Source organism: Pelodiscus sinensis, chromosome 23 (assembly GCF_052426305.1).
Source record: "Pelodiscus sinensis isolate ZL-2025 chromosome 23, ASM5242630v1, whole genome shotgun sequence".
NCBI lineage: Eukaryota > Metazoa > Chordata > Testudines > Trionychidae > Pelodiscus > Pelodiscus sinensis.
Genome location: NC_143074.1, coordinates 13,271,972 through 13,291,931, shown reverse-complemented (window position 1 = coordinate 13,291,931; position 19,960 = coordinate 13,271,972). Strand labels below are relative to the sequence as shown.

General features: G+C 47.5%; 2 protein-coding genes across 6 annotated transcripts in view; one reads left to right on the top strand and one right to left on the bottom strand.

The window, feature by feature from the left end:
- Positions 1–8,881, bottom strand: part of USP20 (ubiquitin specific peptidase 20) — a 45,931-nt gene extending 37,050 nt beyond the window's left edge. For 3 of the 5 annotated variants that reach the window (XR_003090373.3, XM_014576176.3, XM_006128343.4), the window contains exon 1: positions 8,722–8,881. The gene's annotated coding sequence lies outside the window, so the exon portion shown is untranslated. Of the gene's footprint in view, positions 1–550; positions 915–8,721 lie in introns of those variants that run through there. The other 2 variants (XM_006128342.5, XM_075905254.2) reach the window with 2 other exon arrangements.
- Positions 8,882–8,934: 53 nt separating this feature from the next.
- Positions 8,935–19,645, top strand: C23H9orf78 (chromosome 23 C9orf78 homolog). Its single transcript, XM_075905258.2, has 9 exons — positions 8,935–9,117; positions 11,608–11,667; positions 13,659–13,710; positions 13,939–14,009; positions 14,223–14,300; positions 14,761–14,958; positions 15,876–16,012; positions 16,615–16,713; positions 18,655–19,645. Exons 1-9 carry the CDS (start codon positions 9,038–9,040, stop codon positions 18,744–18,746), a joined length of 867 nt encoding a protein of 288 aa, XP_075761373.1. The 5' UTR covers positions 8,935–9,037; the 3' UTR covers positions 18,747–19,645.
- The last annotated feature ends 315 nt before the right edge of the window (positions 19,646–19,960 follow it).

Below are 19,960 nucleotides of genomic sequence, written 5' to 3'. Positions count from 1 at the left end.
TGTTCAGCGCACTCATCTCCATGTGAAGATGGAAAGTGCAGGCACAACCACACACTTCCTCATCAAAACCCTTACTTATCCTCCACATTTAGCTGATAAAATCAGTCCTTTTCATGCCTGGCCCCAAAGAATGACAGGCACTGAAATCCCTGAACTCCTCATATTAAAACTCTCCTGCATCGCCCCCGTCTAACCCACAATGGGAAGCATCCTCCATACACCAGAGCTCCCCTCACACCGGGCACCCCCAGGGTCTACATGCTCCACACGGGGGCCCCACAAATCGAGAGCCTGCCGGGGTCCCCCGGGCAATGGAAGGCCAACGCTGGCCCCCAGCTCATGCCTCCGCCCGCCATCGCCTCTGTCCGGGGCAAGTCCCAGGCTAAGGGCGGGGCGCATGAGGGCGCATCACCCCCCCTTCCCCGTCACCCCGCCTGGCGCCACAGCGGCCTGGGGAGCGGGAGCGGGACCCCCGGAAGGCGCGGCGCGGCGCCCCGCTCCCTGACGAGGAAAGGCCGGTGCTTCGGCCCCCGAGCTAGGCCCGACCCACCTCCTGCTCCCGGGGAGCGGGCCGGGACCACGGCGCCCGGCGGGGCAGGTTACCTGCTGCCGGAGGAGGAGAAGCCAGCGGCCGGGCGCCGCAGAGCACCCCGGGCGGGATGGGAGGGGCCGGCCGGGGGAGGGGCCGGGCCGAGGCGAGGGAAGGAGCCGGGCTGCAGGCTCAGCCAGACGGGACCCCTCGGTCCCTTACCCCGCGGGGCCGGCTTGCGAGGTGTGGGAGGCGGCTCCCAAGACGCGGGGGTCCCTCTGGGTCACAGCTGCGGCCCCTGGGGGGCAAACCCCGCCTGCTCCTGAGCCCCATTCCACTGGGCAGCCGGGACCCAGCTCCCTCCAACAAGGGGCCATCCTAGGAAAGCCTGGACAGGTGCCCGCCCTGCTCTGGATCCTCCCCCCCTTGCTTTGGGCCACACAGGGCAGGGGATTGTCCCTTTCACATCAAAGAGGGAGAGGGGTTCTCAAGGTGGCAGGGCCTGGAGAGCGTACGGGGCTGGAATGGCCCAGCAAAGTGGCTAGTCCTGGTTAGGGAGGTGTTCCCATAAAGAGAGGGTCACATGGATGCATTGACACGTGTTCACGAGGGAATTAGAACCCAGGACAGGGTCACCAAAACACAATCTCTCACCTCTTCCTCCTAGGCTACGTCTACACTGGCATGATTTTCCGGAAATGCTTTTAACGGAAAACTTTTCCGTTAAAAGCATTTTCGGAAAAGCGCGTCTAGATTGGCAGGACGCTTTTCCACAAAAGCACTTTTTGCGGAAAAGCGTCCGTGGCCAATCTAGATGCGCTTTTCCGCAAAAAAGCCCCGATCGCCATTTTTGCGATCGGGGCTTTTTTGCGGAAAACAAATCTCTGCTGTCTACACTGGCCCTTCTGAGCAAAAGTTTTTCGGAAAAAGACTTTTGCCCGAATGGGAGCAGCATAGTATTTCCACAAAAGCACTGACAATCTTACATGAGATCATCTGTGCTTTTACGGAAATTAAAGCAGCCAGTGTAGACAGCTGGCAAGTTTTTCCACAAAAGCAGATGATTTTGCAGAAAAACTTGCCAGTCTAGACACAGCCCTAGTGTTAAGAAGCCAGGCAAGAGAGGAGACAGGAACTTAGAACAGGTCCAGGTGGGGAAAGATACCCATAACAAAGAGCTATTAATACAGATGCCACATACATATCGCATGCTCACATATCAGGTATAGCTGTAAAGAACATACACCGTACAAGAACCCCAAATGTCTGTTTTGCATGAAATCACACACACTCAAAATGTTTCTTGAGCTATTCAAGCTACTTCATTCCAGGCTGATCAGACAAAAGATAGAGCTATTGAAGCAGGGAAGGATTTACTAGCAGCTAGTACAGGCAGTCCCCGAGTTACGCGGATCCGACTTATGTCGGATCTGCACTTACGAACGGGGCCCTCTCCCTGGTCTCCAGCAGACCAGGGAGAGGAAGCAAAGCGGCGGAACACGCGGGCAGCGGGCAGCCCAGACGCGTCTGGGCTGTCCGCTGCCCGCGTGCTCCGGGGCTTTGCTCTGCTTTGCTCCCCGTCCCCCTGGTCTGCAACCCGGCAGCACCCCAGCTGCTCTGCCCCAGGCGTCCCCAAGTCAGCCGCTGCTGAAACTGACCAGTGGCTGACTACAGGAAGCCCCTGCCCGGGGCTTCCTGGAATCAGCCGCTGATCAGTTTCAGCAGCAGCTGACTTGGGGATGCCTGGGGTTCTTAAGTTGAATCTGTATGTAAGTCAGAACTGGCGTCCAGATTCAGCCGCTGTTGAAACTGATCAGTTTCAGCAGCGGCTGAATCTGGACGCCAGTTCCGACTTACATACAGATTCAACTTAAGAACAAACCTACAGTCCCTATCTTGTACTTAACCCGGGGACTGCCTGTATATGTGTGAGGAAATACCAAGAAAACAATAAGGAATGGACTGGTCAGTATCCATAGGGACTAGTGAAAATGCATTGTTTTACAAGAACAGATTATCAGACTCTATTCTAGCAGAATGCTTGTGAGCCCATGAAGTTGTATGGCACATTCAGCAACCAGCTCACCAGGGGCAGCCCGTCCATATAGGCGAACTAGGTGGTCGTCTAGGGCACCAAGTTAAATGGTGTGCCAAATGGTGGCGCAATATCATTGAGGGATTTGGAGATGGGGGCGCCGATTGCATGGTTCGCCTAGGATGCCAGTTGCTGGCAGCTAGACTAGGACCGCCCCTGCAGCTCACCATATATATTTTTCTTCCAGGAAAGTTTATTGCAAAGCAAAGATATTCAGATTTCTTCCTCTGCTTGGCTGTGTCTACACAGACCATGGAAGCAACACTGCCAGCCCAGGTTGACAAACAGGCTTGTGCTACTAAGCTAAAAAATAGTTGTGTGGACACTGTAGCTCAGGCTGGAGCCACAACTTCAAAGCACTGTCTAAACTGCTATTTTTAGTGTGCTAGCTCTGCAACCCAAAGCTGACGACCTGGGCGGGGGTGCTCGCTGCCATTGGCTGTGTAGATGTAGCCCAGCGTCTCTTACACCTGTGATATAGCATCTAAAACAAAATGGCCTAGATATTAGAGCTCTAGATCAGTGGTGAGCAACTTGTGGCCTGAGGGTCACATGCAGCCCATTGGATTTCTGTTTGTGGCCCATGAGACATTTTGTTTACTGTTGCCCATGCACAGGGTTCCCAGGAAAAGGAAATTGGTTTCTTGAGCTGTCATTTTGCAATTGCTGATTAATCACTAATGTTATCATAATTAACCAGTATTGGTTCTTGACCGGCATTGTCATTCATAGACTGAGCCATGCACTGTCATTGGTCCACCTGCATAGTTTTTTTCCTACAAGTACAGGTTGGACCTCCTTGGTCCAGCACCCTAGGGACCGGATTGGTCCTGAACAAGGGGAGGTCAATTCTGGTCCCCCTGCCACTGGGCCCCCTGCCTGGCTCTGCTCCTGGCCTGGCCACTGGCTTCCCAGCTGGGCTCGTGGTAACAGCAGGGCTGACTGTCCCACTGCCCCCTTGCCGCCGGCCCAGCCACACTCTCATGGCAGGGCTCCTGGCCACTGGCCCCCCAACCACTAGCCAGCCCTCCACCAGGACTCTCTGGTCCAGGAACAGCAGGACCCCGGATGTTGCCAGGCCAGAAAGTCTCAGTTTAGATAAATTTAACCTGTATTACAAAAGTGACATGCACCTAAAGCAAGGACACATGAAGTGAGATACGTGCTGATTGCACACAACGTTGACTGTGGGAGTCGTGTGCTCCCTCTGGAGCCAAAGTGCTGCCACAGTTCAACCAGCACACACCACAATTTCTCTGTACACAAGCGCAGTTAGTAAAACTACCTTATTCTGGGAGACAATCTTGGTTACAACACTCTTGTGGCCAGAGCCGGCCCAAGCTACGGGCTTCCGGACCAGGCCAGGTTGGGCCGCACATGTGCCAGGCGGGGCCCAGGGGCATCGCACATGCGCCACACTCCCGGGGGCGGCACCGTGCTCTCGGGGCCCCGGGCACACGAATGGCTTGGGCCGGCCCTGCTTGTGGCCCACCAAGATTTCGGTGGGCCACTCATGCCCATTCATAGCCTAGGTTGCCTTTCACTGTTCTAGATGCTACTTTAATCCAAACAACACCTATATTTGTTCTTTGCTTCTTCCAAAGGAAGAATGCATGCTGCATGTTAATAGCCTGGTACAGAATGCAAGTACAGCATTTCTGCAGCTTGACTCCAGCTTCTGACAAGGCTGCAGGAATTTCCAGGACTTGGCTGCATTTTGGCAATAACTCTTTGTCCTTGCATAGTCCTTAGTTTACTCTTCCTCCTCAGGGCTGTTGTTCTCTTATGGTAAAAGCTGCATTTTAACACAGACAGAGAAAGAACCCTGAATATGCTTTATGCATAGAACCACCCAGGAAAAGGAAATTGGTTTCTTGAGCTGTCATTTTGCAATTGCTGATTAATCACTAATGTTATCATAATTAACCAGAATTGGTTCTTGACCGGCATTGTCATGAGCCATGCACTGTCATTGGTTCCTTGTTACCCCCTGGATATAGCTAACATTGCAAGTTTATTGCATAGGTCCAGAGGAAGTTATCTAAGCACCAGATCTTGTAAAAAAAATGTGTGCAAGCATCCACCCATGTATCTCATTACAGGATCGGAGTGCAACTGCACCAAAGTAGTTTCTATACAGCTGTACTGGAGACAGAAGAAATGTTTCACCCATCCAGCAGCCAGAAAACTAGTTGGTGGAGTCTCCCATCCAATGGCTGAATGTTACACTTGAGAGCATTCTATTAAAAAAAAAAACTGCACACAATATTTTAAAATTCTGCAAATTTGATTTGACAAATAAATGTGGAGGCTCCAGCAAAGAACTGGGGAGCACAGGCTACTGGCTGCGTGGAGGTGAGAGATCAGTCTGCAGCCCCCACCCCACCGCACAGACTCAGCAGTGAGGATGCATCCAACCCTGGTACAGTGCAAAGACTGGGCCTGTCTCAGAAATGCCCCAAGACCCTGCCCCTCCATGCCTGGTCTGCCAGGTATGGGCAGGAAAGCTCAGCAAAACAGGATCCAAATGTGGAGGGGCTTAGTGTGAGGGGAAATCTAGGCTTGGGTTAAGAGGTTTCTGGGCAGAGCATTTTGGGTGTGGGCAGCTCAGGGAGGATCTGGGTGTGGGGGGATCTGGATGCACAGGGGGGTTTCAGGTGCAACAGTAATGAGGCTCTGCAGGGGGTCCAGGTAACGGTAGTTGGGACTCAGCGAGGGAGGTGGGGAGGGGGGCGGGGGAGGAACAGAGTTCATCAGGGGGTTTTGGTGTGGAGTTTTAGTGGTGGGGATTCAGATGCTGGGGGGAATTGGACTCCATCTGGTGGGAATCCACATGCAACTGGTTAGGGCTCAGTGGGGTGGGGATTCAGGTTAGGGCTCGTTGGGTGATCCGGATGCTGGGGTAGCAGGGTTCAGCAGCGGAGTTCTGAGTGCGGGAGAGGCTCAGTGGGAAGGTTTGAATATAAGGGGGTCAGGATGCATGGAAGTTGGGTAGATGGGGGAGCAGCTCCCAATACAGGGACCCTTCTCCCTCCAGCCAAGGAATGACAGGTCCAGGAAGTAGGGATGTAAAATCCTGTGTAATTGGTTAACCAATTAAACATTATGTTTAACTGGTTAACTGATTAAAAGGGATGTGGGCTGGGGGGCTGCTCCAGCCTGCTGAGGCTGGGCTGGGCTGGGCTAGAGCAGCCCCTCTGGAACAGTCCCTGCCTGTGTGGTGGCCAGGCCTACCATGGACAGAGGCTGCTCCGGATGCCAGAGCAGCTCCTGCCATGGGGCACCAGGGCCTGCCACAGACAGAGACTGTTTCAGACAGCCACAGCAGCCCTTGTTTGCACTGGGCCCTGCAGGGCTGGAGCAGCCCCTTCCAGGCTGGAGCAACCCCTTCCGAGCTGGAGGTGGGGAGCTGCTCTAGCAGGAAGGTGGGAGCCTGCATGTGCAGGGAGATGCCTTAAACGTGGGCTCCCTGCGGGAACTGACTCCTGCCTCTCCTTCTTTGCTGCTCCGATACAGAGGCAGCAAGGAGAGGTGCATGTAGTCATTAGAATTAACCGATAAGTCCAGGCTTATCAGTTAATTATGTACATGACTATACGCTGACATCCCTACCACTGACAACACAACCATGAAGGGTGTTGCTTACTGGCTATCCAGTAAACCTTTCATATCCCTACCAGGAGTCCAGGAGGAGGAGAGGAAGTTTGCAGAGCTTCCAGGAGCTATGGAGAGAAATCTGGGGGTGGGTCTGACTTAGCCCCAGATACTGGGCAGAGGAAGAGAAAATCCCATCCTTTCCAGCCCCCAGGACTAGCAGCTCTGCCCAAGACAGGATAGAAATCACCAACTAGGTCTTTCCTTACTTCCCCATCAGAATATAATTTTTCTGTGGGGAAACAAAGATATCTGTAGGGGACACACATTCTGCACATGGCCGGGGTGCAGAATTCTTTCAGGAGCAGAACGTGCAGCCTGCAATGATACTGCCCCTGAAAACCAAATTCCAGGGCACTAGTTCTACTGCACAAGCCAGTGGAAAGAATAAGTTATCTCAAACTAGATACTCAGTTACCATCTTTCAAGATGTTTTAGAGGAATATTTTTAAAATATTTTATCTTGGTTTCCTACAACCATTTCACCAAGAAGTAAGCAAATTAATGTAGATTTTTTTTCTTTCTTTAGCTGCAGTTTGAGACTGTAAATATCTTCTAGGATGGGAACCCAAATACTTCCAACTTCATAGTGGCATCAGCATTTTACCCTAAGTGCTGTGATGCTGAAATCAGTGAGAGAGTTTCTTTGGCTTCAGGGAGATCAGAATTTGGCCCTTACTGAATTTAGAACACAGGCACAAGGGAAAATATTTTTCAAATAATGGAGTGATTTGGTAATAATACTAATACTTTGCACTGAGCAGCCCATTTGATGGGATTAACACACAAAGGGAGATGACTGCACTTGTATAGTATCTCTCATCTAAGGATCTGAAATTTCCTGCATGAGCTGGTATTATTCCCATTTTACAGATGATGAAACTGAGTCATAGAGAGACTAATGGCCACCATGATCCCATGGAAAAAGCTAAGAATGGAACCCAGGAACTCTCAGTTCAATGCTCTAATCACCCCTCCATACTTAACAGCCAGGTTCTACTAATCTGGGAAGAAGCCTTGAAACCTACACTGCAGGGATCTCTTCAAGACACCAATGGTGGGTTTATACTTGCTTAGTAAAATGAAGAGTGGAGTTTTGATTTCCAGCATTAAAAGCCATGTGACTTGGAAAGGCACCACTAACTCATGGATTTAAGTCAAATTGGTATTTTCCTTTCCTTTTTCTAGGAGGTAAAATGTACATTTTAAAAGATAAGAAGACTCAAGGAATCAAAGCAGTGAAAGACAGAAAAGACCTATTAAGCCAGCTAGTGTCTCTTTCCCTGCCAATGCAGAGTTGTTCCCTAGAGAACATTCTCTATTGTTGTGTCCATGCCTAATTTTAAATGCCCCAAGTGATGGGACCTTACTTCTCTAGAGAGAACATGCCAAAGCAATAGGAACTTGTAGCTCTTTTTGTACCCCATGAAAAAATAAGTCCACTTTTTACTATAATTTTCTTCTATCATTAATTAAATTTCATAAAATTTCATTTTTATAGGATTACAGTAAAATGCTAATAATTGTTTGTCTTCATTTAAAAACGTTAAAATAATCCAAATCTCCAGTTAAAATCTGATAGAAAGTATAGGAGAAGGATTAGCTGTGAGGAATTAACTAAGTGACATAATGTCAGTTTACTCTTCTTCAACTACCAAACATAACTGATTTCTTACCAAAATACAAGATGCCACAGATTCCTTCCAAAAGCATAAACTACACGATTCCTCCCTAAAACTGCTGATGGATATGTTTTGTTGCTAAAATATACCTAATGTAACAGACCCTTTCCTGAAGCACCCAGCCAGCCCCCTTGCTAAAATACAACAGATTCTTCCTAGAATATTGAAAGCAATATGGTCTCTTCCTAAAACATACACATATATAAACATATATAAAACAATTCAGCTCTTACTAAAACATATAATGCAGCTGCTGACTCCCCCTTCCTAAAATGTATCAGTAGATCTCTGCAAATCCACAGATATATCCTCGGGTATGGACGCGGCTGCAGATACAAAATTTGTATCTAGAATCCTGCAAATTTGGGGATATCCACTTTATATCTATGGATATCTGTGGCTCATTTTTACAGATGCAAATACTGTACAAATTTTGTATCTGTGCAGGGCAATACTTATCAGGCAACTGAATCCTTGCCAAACCTGTTTGTATACGATAGCCCTTTCCCCTACCCTTTGCCTCTCTTGTCTATTTACAAGCTAAGATCTTGGGAGCAGGACCACATATGATTACTTTGTGTTTGTCAAGCACAGTGAGGTCCCTAGGCACTACTGGACTAAATGTATATAGATACAATAGTAGCTAATTCTTTCCTCGCAATAGAGGATGCAGCTGGTCGCACCCCTTCCTATAACTGCTACAGAAGCCTGAGATGCCGCGGATCCTAGGGTCTTTGCCAATCATGAACTCCTGTTCCTACCTCTACACCAGGCAGCCGACCGGGAAAGTCCACCTCCTCCTCGCTCTGGGCAATGGATGCCTCTGGCTCTGCTCTCTCTGTCTCTCCCTGGCAGGACACGCCCAGTTGGTCCAGCCCTGTCCTAGCCACGCCCCTTCCCCAGCCCCCTCCTTACAGAGCGAGCGCCCCGCAGCCTCGCTCCCAGGAGGGAGAGGCGGGCAGAGCGTGTAGCTTCAGCGCGCCGCTTGTGACGCCATCAGCGAGCGCCGGAAGCAGGGCGGCGGCGGCGGCGGCGGCCCGGTCTCTCAGGAGGGTGCAGGCCCGCTGGCGTAGCACGATGCCGGCGGGGAAGGTTTTCCGGCGGCGGCGAGCGGACTCCGAGGACGAAGAAGATGCGCAGGTGTCCGAGGAGGTCAGGTGGGTGGGAGAGCCCGCCAGGGAGCAGGGCCCGCTCAGGGTGGTGCCACGTTGCCCCAGGGACGCAGGGCGCCCGCGGTTCTCTCCAGGCCGAGTCTCGCCGCCCCGGCGTGTGCCCAGGTTACCCCGGGCTTGCAGGCTCCGACCTCCCCTTACTGCCCCGCCCCCGTGCGCAGCAGCTGAGCAGGTGCTGCCTGTCTCGTGGGCAGCCTCTGCTTCTGGAATAGGCCACTAGGAATGTAAACAGGGCGCTCACGTTCCGGTGTGTATAGACCCGCAGAGCTGGAAGAGACCTCAGAGGGTCAAGTCCAGCCCCCTGCCCAAGGCAGGACCAATCCCAACTAAATCAACCCGGCCAGGGCTTTGTCAAGCCGAGACTTAAACACCTCTAGGGATGGAGACTCCACCCCCTCCCTAGGGAACCCATCCCACTGCTTCACCACCCTCCTAGTGTAGCACAGAGCGCTGTGCAAAACCGTCATCGTCTGAAATTTTAGTTGGTGCTGACTTTGCTGCTGCTTTTTACATAGCCTATTATAACACTAGGCAGATGTCACCAAGCTAGATAATTTCATGGAGGTTAGGTCCATAAAAGGCTATTAGCCAGGGGATAAAATGGTGTCCTTGGCTTCTGTTTGTCAGAGGCTGGAGAGGGATGGCAGGAGACAAATCGCTTGATCATTGTCATTGGTCCACCCTCTCTGGGGCACCTGGTGCTGGCCACTGTCAGTAGACAGGCTACTGGGCTAGATGGACCTTTGGTCTGACCCAGTACGGCCGTTCTTGTGTTCTGTGTTCTTATGTCTAGATGAGCTCATGTACTCCCTAGAAGACCTGGGTACCCCCAGAGGTACACGTACCCATGGTTGAGAACCACTGGTCTAGAGCAGTGATACTCCAACATCAGTGGTTGAGGAGGTAAATTAGCAATTGACATTACCCAGAAGAAAAACAATAGTGTGATAAAACAACAAATGGTCTGGTAGCACTTTATATACTAATGAAACATGTAGATGGTTTCATGAGCATTCGTAGGTACAGCCCACTTCTTCAGATGACTGGAGTTATGAGTTGGGGATATAAAAACTCGAAATAAATAGGAGTGGGGAGAGAGAGAAAAAGGGAGGGGTGTGGGAAACAGCATTATTAAGTATCTGGAGAATGGGTAATTAAACCTAAGCAGATAAAAATCAGAGTCAATAGATAGATACCTAAAACAGGAAGGATACCACTCTGGGAGCTGTTAGCACCTTCAATGGTTATTAAATGTGTGGAGTCCCTCCAGCCCATATCATGATTGAGTCATTGAGTGTGAGTCATTGTTTTATTTGTGTGTGTCTATATATGTTTTTTCTCACAACAAAATGACTAAGTGTTATTATTTTATCAAGTACAATTGACTAATAACACAGTAAAAGCATCCTGATTGGTTAATAATTAAATCACACAGCATTTCAATATCATATGCTGCAAAGCGCCAAAGGAGACACATTAAAGAGCCACTTGCAGTTTGTGAGCGTCAATCTGAGTGTCACTGCCCTAGACCCTTGACTATCTCACAAAGCCCCACTTGTGCAATTGACTTTAAAAAATGAAGAGGAACCTGTAACGTTCAGGGTGAGTGGCAACCTTCTGTGGGCCCACTGTGCCCCCTTATTTTTTGTATAGCATGGGCTCATTGCTGTTGAACGCTGTTGTAGCAGTTGCAATGAGCTACATGCACAAGGTGCTTTGGGATCCTTCACAATTTAAGTTGTTATAAATTGAAGTTATTTGTTGTTACTAAACATGGAAAAACAATTGCTCGGCCAGTGTATGTACAAATTTAAGGCCTGTTCTTGCATTCCTTGGGTGCTCGGAACAGCAACCAAAGTTTTTGGTTTTTTTGGTGCCCAAGAATCAGCCCTTTGGATGTTAAACAGGATGGAAATAGACACCTTGTTTTCTTATATCTGTAGTGCCTTGATGTTCAAAAGTGCTGAGCACCCAGTAGCTGCTAGTGAGGTCGTTGGGAGTCATGGGATGCTAGACACAGTTGAAAACAAGACTCTTTTATTTAAACCCTAAATACAGATTTAAGGAACTCAAACACTCAGTTTTGAAAATCTTGGCTACTTGATTAGGCAGCAGAGAGAGTGGATGTATTGATTTTTTTTTTTTAAATATATTGCAAAACACTCACATGCATTTGAGAGAGGAGCATCAATCAATTCCTCCCTCCCCCCCCCCCCCCCCCAAGGAAAACTTACATGTGGAATCCACTTATTTTGAAAGGTGAGATTAAGTAACAGAATCACGTGCCCATTGACAGCAATGACAAAACTGCCTTTGATTTCAGTTGCAGAACTGGATTTGTATGACAGTGTTGCAAATAAATAATCAAAGTAAAAGTATTGTCTGTGCTGTTTACCATTAAACCTGTAATATTTTATTGTGGAAAATTCCTGCCTTTTTAAATTAAGACTATCCTAATAAATGTTCTTTCTTCAGATTAAAACTTGAGGAAGCAAAAGAAGTTCAAAGTCTCAGAAGACGGCCCAATGGGGTGAGGTAGGTGATGCCGAGGTAATATTGTGTTTCCTCTGAGGGTATTGTGTCCCTATCTTTCCTTGCACCTTCAGTCAGAGTAGTAATATCACAGTGACAACAAAAATCTGACTTGAGAGGAGCAGATACTTGAAAAGAGTGAAGGCAGATTGGAATAGTGGTTCCCAGCATACCTATAGCCTTAAACCATTAGAATATGGTCATATGTTACAATTAATATGTCCTATATTGTTAATTAACCATATTACCTGGACGGTTTTTATCTCCCAGGGTTATATTGTTTTGGGGAGATGTGTAGGACTCAGTATCTTGCTCTACAATGTGGTGGGTATGGATTATAAATTGAGACCTATAAAACAGGTCGTTTTTCATTTTCTTTTCATAAGCTTTTTGAAGGAAAGAAATGTTGTGTCATGGCTTAAAAAAGGGGACTAAGAGTCAGGATTCATTCCGTATTGAGAGTTCCATTGCTAGCTCTGATGGTGACTTGCTGCATGACCTGAGCTAAATCACTTAAGCTATCTGACTCAGTTTCCTCATCTGTAAAATAGGGATAGTAGCTCTGTAGCACTTGTTGTGAGGAGCAATTATTTAGTATTAGCACTGCACTTTGAGATCTTCAGGTTGAAAGTGTTAGAGAAGAGCAGAAGAACATTAAACTGGCCATACTGGGTCAGATCAAAGGTCCATCTAGCCCAGTATCCTCTCCTCCAACAGTGGCCAATGCCAGTTGCCCTAGAGCAGGCCTGCACAATGCATGTGGCCCGCAGGGGCTCACTTTGTGGCCCGTGATGATTACAGGCGGCGCGACCCCATCTGATCCACTAGCCAGGTGGAGTAGTGGAGCGCTGCTGGGGAGGGGGAAGTGCGGCGATTCTCACCGCCGTGCTGGCTGTGTGCAGCTCCAGCACAAGGAGGCGGGGCGTGAGCCAGAGGGCGGGATGCCGGCAGACGCCAGGAAGCTGGCGTGACATGGTGTTGTGATGTCATTGCCGGCGACCGCCGGATTAAAAAAGGCTCCGGCAGCCCCGCAAACTGGAAGGCAGAAGCCAGGTAGGGGAGGGGAAGGGGCTTGTGCTGAGGGGGGGAGGCAGGTCAGGAGAAAGAGGAAGGCACCAAGGGACCGGGTGCAGGAGAGACAAATGCCAGGGGGCCAACTGGAGACAATGAGGAAAAGTGCAGGAGGGGAGGTGTCAGTGGAAGTGGGGGACAGGGTGATGCTTGGAGAGGAGAGGGTAGGGAGCTGTATGTTGTGCAGGCCTGATTTTATTGAAAAATTCATAATAAAGTATCACCAACCCCCACCCTCCCACCCCCCAAAACCTACCCTTGTGGCTAGGGTTGCCAGGTGTCCGGTTTTCTACCAGACAGTCTCTCTGCCCGGTAAAAAAAATTCAGAAAATATCTGACATGTGCAATGTATGGTATTTTCTGAATTTCCGGCTGGGCACTGGACGGAAGCCTCTTGGCGCCTCCTGTGGTTGCATGCTGAAGCCAGGCAGTGCGGGGGGTTTTTTGTATGCCCGACGCATGTTGGTGGTGGTGTTTTTGTTTTGTTTTGTTTTGTTTTCCTTTTTTCCTTGACAAAAATTTTTAGCCTATGTGTTCGGTATTTTTTGGAAGAGCATCTGGCAACCCTGCTTATGGCCCGCAACTGTTTTCTTTGGAGTAATATGGTCCTCGCCGCTTTCCGAGTTGTGTAGGCCTGCCCCTGAGGGAGTGAACAGAACAGATAATCATCTAGCAATCCCTTTCCTGTCACCCATTCCCAGCCCCTGACAAACAGAGGAGAGGGACACCATTCCTACCCATTCTGGCTAATAAGTATTGATGGATCTAACCTCCATGAACTTATCCAGTTCTTTGTTTGAACCCTGTTAAAGTCCTGAAATTTATTCTTTTTAATAAATTACCATGCATGGTAGTCAGCAGTAGGAGCATAGTGCACCAGTTCTCTGTGAATTCAATTTGTCTTTTTGTGTGTGTGTTGCTAGTGCTGCAGCCCTCCTTGTTGGGGAGAAATTGCAAGAAGAGACAACGTTGGTGGTAAGTTCTGAATATTTTCATTACTGCACTGCTGCTCTATCCAGTAGAACTCTTTCAAAGTCTAGACTTGCCTTAATAAAAAGCAGGTTAGGATGCAGCTTCTTACTAAAGGAAAAACCAGAGGCATATTTGATAGAAATGTAGGGTTTTCAAGAAAGTGTACCTGAGGATGGTATAAACTTTGGTGGCATCTTCCTGCTATCTAACTATTTATTATTTGTGTTGCAGGATGATCCCTTTAAGATAAAGACTGGTGGGATGGTGGACATGAAGAAGCTGAAAGAACGTGGCAAGGACAGGTTTGTGTGTGGGAAACTTAGTCCTGAAAAACACACCCCTGAGTGTGACTGAATCTACAGTAGTTAATAGCACCAAGAAGGCTTTCATTATTGAAGAGCACAAGCAAAATGCTCCAGGCTTCATGTTGTGTTGAAGGCTTTATTTAATGCAGTCTGTCTGGTTGCTTATACCTTAGGCTGTCAAATTATATAAGACATAATTGTTTCATTTAGGATTAATGAAGAGGATGACCTCAATCTGGGAACCTCTTTCTCAGCAGAAACCAACAGGCGGGATGAGGATGCAGACATGTAAGTGTTGGCTTTGTTATAGTTTGTATGCTCTGATTCACTGTCCTGGATTGGGTGTCCCAGGTCTATATTTTTCTGAAAACCAAAGGTTTTCAGGATAGCTTCCAAATTGGCATCAAAACAACTGCTTGATCATTCACTTTCTGGACCACAGCACGGTCTCGGGGTTAGAGACTAATCTGGCTGGCTGGCCAGGTGGTCCACTGGCACTGAGAGATGTTGGCAGCCTGCCCTAGAGGTTGGTAAAAAACTTATTGCAGGGAAGATTCAATTATTTTCTTGTTCAAGGTAGTAGTTCTCTTGCTGCTCAGCCAGTAGGCAGGCATTGAGTGACATCAGAAATCATTCCTTCTTTCCTCCTACCTGCTAGGACAATGACACAGCTGGGATCAGTGGTATTAGAGGAGATTGCAGGAAATAGAACTTAATGTCAGCTGTCCCCTCATCTGCTGCTGTTTAGGATGAAGTACATCGAGACAGAGCTGAAGAAGAGGAAGGGGATTGTAGAAAGCGAGGAGCAGAAGGTGAAGCTGAAGAATGCCGAGGACTGTCTCTACGAGCTGCCTGAGAGCATCCGTGTCTCTTCAGCCAAGAAGACTGAAGAGATGCTGTCCAATCAGATGTTGAGTGGCATTCCTGAAGTGGACCTGGGAATAGAGTATGTCCAATTATTTATCATTTGAATTACCCTGATGATCCCTACAGGTTATGGCAGAGCTGACTAGTTGGAAAGTGCTACGGGTAACTTATACTGCTCCTCCCTATGCTTTAAGTGGATTGACAGTCTCTCTGTTCTGTGAGGGGCCTGCTCAGTGACTAAGCACTGCGGTAATACTCAGAGCAATAGAGGCTTTCATTCTCCTGCTCTGCGATTAGGGATGTGAACTGTTTACTGGTTAACCAATAAGCAAAGTTCCCGCTAATCTTTTCCATCCGTGTGCAACATACATTTTTATGTGCACAAAGGCAAGTGTGAATGTGCACCACCAGTAGAAATAAAGCCTACCAGTGGAAACTCTTCTAATCAGCTGGGCAGCATTGGAATCTTTCGGCTGCACAAATGCGCGCAGCTTACAGGGAACACTGCCACTAAGCCTCACCCTTAATGGGTGTGGTTTACTGGTTCTGGTTAACTGGTGGGGGCTAGAGCAGCTCTGGGCATCTGGAGTTGCCCCTGTCTGCAGCGGGACCATGTGTCACAGGCAGGAGGTGCTCCGGGCATCTGGTTAACCAATTAACCAAATAAATGGAATTTTACCTCAAAATCTGTGATGCAGGGTCTTCTGGTAGTCTTGGCTCACACCAAGCACTACCATAGGGTGAGCTCTTCAGGGATGTGTGGTTTCTGTCCGTCCTTGGGACTAGAGCGCTCCTCTTTACCACATTGCCCCATTCTCTGACAAACAGCTTGCAAATCAAAGACAACTGCAATTGCTGTCCCCCCCACATGTAACTGTCCGTTCACTCACTCGTAGATAAAATTGCTCTACTGTGTATTTTGGTATATAGGGCCCCAGGCCTCTTTCTGTCTGCAGTGTATAAACAATTCTCTTCCTCACTGTATTCCCCTTTCAGTGCAAAAATAAAAAACATAATCTTTACTGAGGACGCCAAGGCAAGGCTGCTGGCAGAGCAGCAAAACAAAAAGAAAGACAGTGAAACTTCCTTTGTTCCCACAAACATGGCTGTGAACTACGTCCAGCACAACCGATGTGAGTATCTTGGAAACAGAGGCAGCAGCTGGGGGGCGGGAAGTGAGCAAATGCGCGTAATCGACAGGATTAACTGATAAGACCAGGCTTATCGGTTAATCGTGTATCTGAAGAAGTATCTGAAAGCTCATGATCCCATCTACATGTTTTGTTAGTCTTAAAAGTGCTACTAGACTATTTGTTGTTTTTTAAGCTTTTCCTGTTACAGACTAACTTGGCTTACCCCTCTGGAACATATGCATGTTGACAACCCTAACTATAACAGGGTTAAAAAAAGAACTAGATAATTTCATGGAGGATAAGTCCATGTGTGGCAATTAGCGTGGATGGTGAGGGATGGTGTCCTTAGTCTCTGTTTACCAGAAAATGGGAATTAGTGACAGGGATGGATCACTTGATTACCTGTTCTGTTTATTCCCTCTGCAGCACCTGGCAATGGCCACTGTTGGGAAAACATGATACTGGCTTAAATGGTCTGACCTGTTATGGCCAGCTTATGTTCTTATGACCTCTTGAGCTCCCTTCCAGCTGTACATTTCTGTGATTCTACATCTGAGCAATGCTGCTGTCTAAACTTCACCCTTTGGTGTGTCTCCTTCCAGTCTATCATGAGGAACTGAGTGCACCAGTGAGGAGGAATAAAGAAGAACCAAAAGCCCGACCACTGAGAGTGGGGGATACAGAGAAGCCAGAACCTGAGCGTGAGTACTAAACACAAAGCATGGCTAGCTTATTGGAGGTATCAATTCTTCCTTATCCAAGATCCATGAACAGATATAATCTTCTCCTCTAGCCCTCTAAGGCAGGGGTGAGCAAAATACAGCCCGTGGGCCAGATTTGGCCCATCATACATTCAGATCCAGCCCGCCACCAATATCCTCCCAGCCCAGTGGAACCTTAGGGCAGGCTCCCTGCCTGCTGCAGCCTCACATGCCACACAAAGTGGCTGGCTGCTGAGGCCAGTGTGCACATATCTGTGCAATGCGTGCCCCTTGGGAGGGGTCTCCGTGTGCTTCCCCCAGCACAATCCTTGCAGCTCCCAACAGGTGATTTCCAACCAATGTGAACTGCCTGGGCTGTACTTGCAGGCACGTACAGCCCACAGAGACCCACTTTCGCCTTTCCCCAAGGGGTGCACCACTCAGAGAGCACACGCTGGCCCCAGCAGACAGCCGCTTTGTCCGCCACGCCCCCACATGCTGCTCAGAGAGCCTTCCTAAGGGTCCCATTGGGCTGCTGGACAGGTGCCACTAACGTAAGCACCTCCTAGCCAGAGCCTGCACCCCTGCTTTCTGCCCCAGGTCACAACTCAAACCCTCTGCACCCTGTCCTGCACCCTTGCCCCAGGTCATAACCCAAACCCTCTGTCCCCCTCCCCTGGTCACAACACCCTCCCAGACCCTGCACCCCCTTCCTACATCCCTCCTCCATGTCAGAATCCTCTCCTGCACCCAAACTCCCTCCCAGACTCCATTCTCATCCCTCTTGCACTTCAGTCCTCAACCAGAGCTCCCTCCTGTACCCAGCTTCGGTCCCAGAGCCCACACCACCTCCATTAATATCATAGAAAAGTACTGCCCTTGACCACTTTCCAAACTCTTGGGCAGTGTCTAAACTGCATCCCTTTTTCGATAAATGGATGTAGATTAGGCACGTCGATATTGCAAATGAAGTGCAGGATGTAAATATCCCGTGTTTCATTTGCATAATGGCGACTGCTGCTTTTTTCTGAAATGGGGCTCTTTCAGGAGGGACAGGGGGAAGAAACCACAGCAGTTTAGATGGGGCATTTTCAACAGAAATGCCCCATTTTGAAAGATGCTGTACTCCTCATTTTTTGAGGAGTACAGGATCTTTCGAAATGAAACTGTCCGTTTTTTGTTTTTTTTTTCTTTTGAAAAAGCCCTGTTTTGGAAAAAAGCGGCAGCTGCCATTATGCAAATGACGCGCGGGATATTTAAATCCCGGCTTCATTTGCAATATCGATGTGCCTAATCTGCATCCCCTTATCAAAAAAGGGATGTAGTTTAGACACAGCCTTGGAGTACCCCTTCCCATCAAATATGATTGCCCACCCCTGCTATAAGGCATGGTGTCCTGAGCTGGTGGGAAAGACTTGTAGAGTGATTTGCCTTTGATTTTCAAAGGAAAAGTGATGAAATGCAATTCTTGATGTGCTCCCTAATAGATACAACTTCCATCCATGTTGCTTTATGACTTATCTCCTGTTATAGGTGAAGGGTCAGGATGTTGAAAATAACCCATTGACTCCTTAGTAATGGTGTGTAGTCAGCCATGGTATGGAGAGCTAACAGTCTCTGCTCCACAAAGGCTGGAGTAATGGGGGAATGTAAATGGTACGGTTTTTAAGTGTTTTGGGCAAAACTGTTTTGGAATGGATTGGGGGAGAGTGAGTAGGATTTGGAAGAATGAAGTCTGAAGAATTTTGGCATTGTTGAAGGCAAGAGTGTAAAATAGTAAGAGTGCTTGCAGGCCAGCTGGTTTAAAGGGCATTAGACTAAATCTTTGGGAAGTGAATGAGGATAATTTTTCCTGCGCTATCCTATTTATTAAAGAATAGGAAATAAAGTGTGTGTATGTGTCTCTCTCTCTCTCTCTCTCCCTCTCTCTCTCCTTTGAAGGGTCTCCTCCAAATCGCAAGCGTCCACCCAATGAGAAAGCAACAGATGATTACCACTATGAGAAATTCAAGAAGATGAACAGACGCTATTGAAATCTCTTCAGTATGGGCTGAACATTTTGCTGGAGCTTTTAAGTGAAAGGTGTTGTGTAAATAACTCTGTGGGATTGCTTCGTATCCATTTTTTTAATGTTACCCACAAGATTTTTCTCACAGTAAACTTGTAGTGAATTAGTTGCATGGTGATTGTGAAATCATCCTTCTCTGTGGTGACTTGTGTATAACTTATTTTGTTATAAACTTTCCTTTGTAAATATGTTGGCTTCCTGCTTGACATTTATTTTAGCATAATGTCAACCTTGTTCATAGATTTTTTTTTTTTTTTTTTCCACCTTGAAAAAGATCTTTTAAAGACTGAAATGTTTTTAGCCCGTAAACAAGGAGTACAGGTTTAAAGCTGGTTTTCCAGGTCAAACTTCCAAAGCAATTTCATAAGAAGGTTCTTCTTGATAGTTCCAAAGGGCTTAAATTGTATGCAGTGTGTGGGTCTAAGATACTGCAGGAATTTGTTAAGCACACAGCAGGAGTCAGCTTCTTTTCCCGTTAGAGTGGGTACCATGTAAGATCTTGAACACATGCTACTCTGCAGGGATTGCAATTTGGCAGGATTTCTTATCTTCAGTATAAGGAAATACAGCAGTTGCTGTAGGTGCCTGAATTGTGAATGTTTTTGAGATTTTTAAATTGTCCCCTGTGTGTGTTTGTGTTTCCATAGCAATGAGTGTTTTATTTCAGTTGCCAAGGAGGAGAGAAATCAGTAGATTGTTGTCAATTTTTGTTTGGCTTTCTGATATGAAATCCTACATTATCCCTATCTCAAAAAAAAAAAAAAACCCTCAGATGTTAAAACACCATATTTCCAGAAATTAATATAAATTAAGTTGAGAAATGGAGTTTGAACTTTCAAAAAATAAATAACATTTTTAACCTGTCATTCTTGCAATTCTGTTATTTCAGTAATGGGCACACTAGATTCATCCTGTGCTGCTTGTATGTACTTAAATATTAGCCTAAACAAGTCTAAGTTTGTATGAAATTGATTAAATTATTGAATTAGAACAAGGATCAGCAGCCGTTGTCGTGAGACTTGGGAACATGAGTCAGCTCACATCCAGTGCTTTAGTAACCAACATTGTTGAATGCTTTCATAAATCTTCCGTATCATGTCAATCAATCTGAGTGAAATGTACAACAATGAAAATTAAAATGGCTGGTTTGTATGCTTGTCTACAATATTAAAGGTAGCG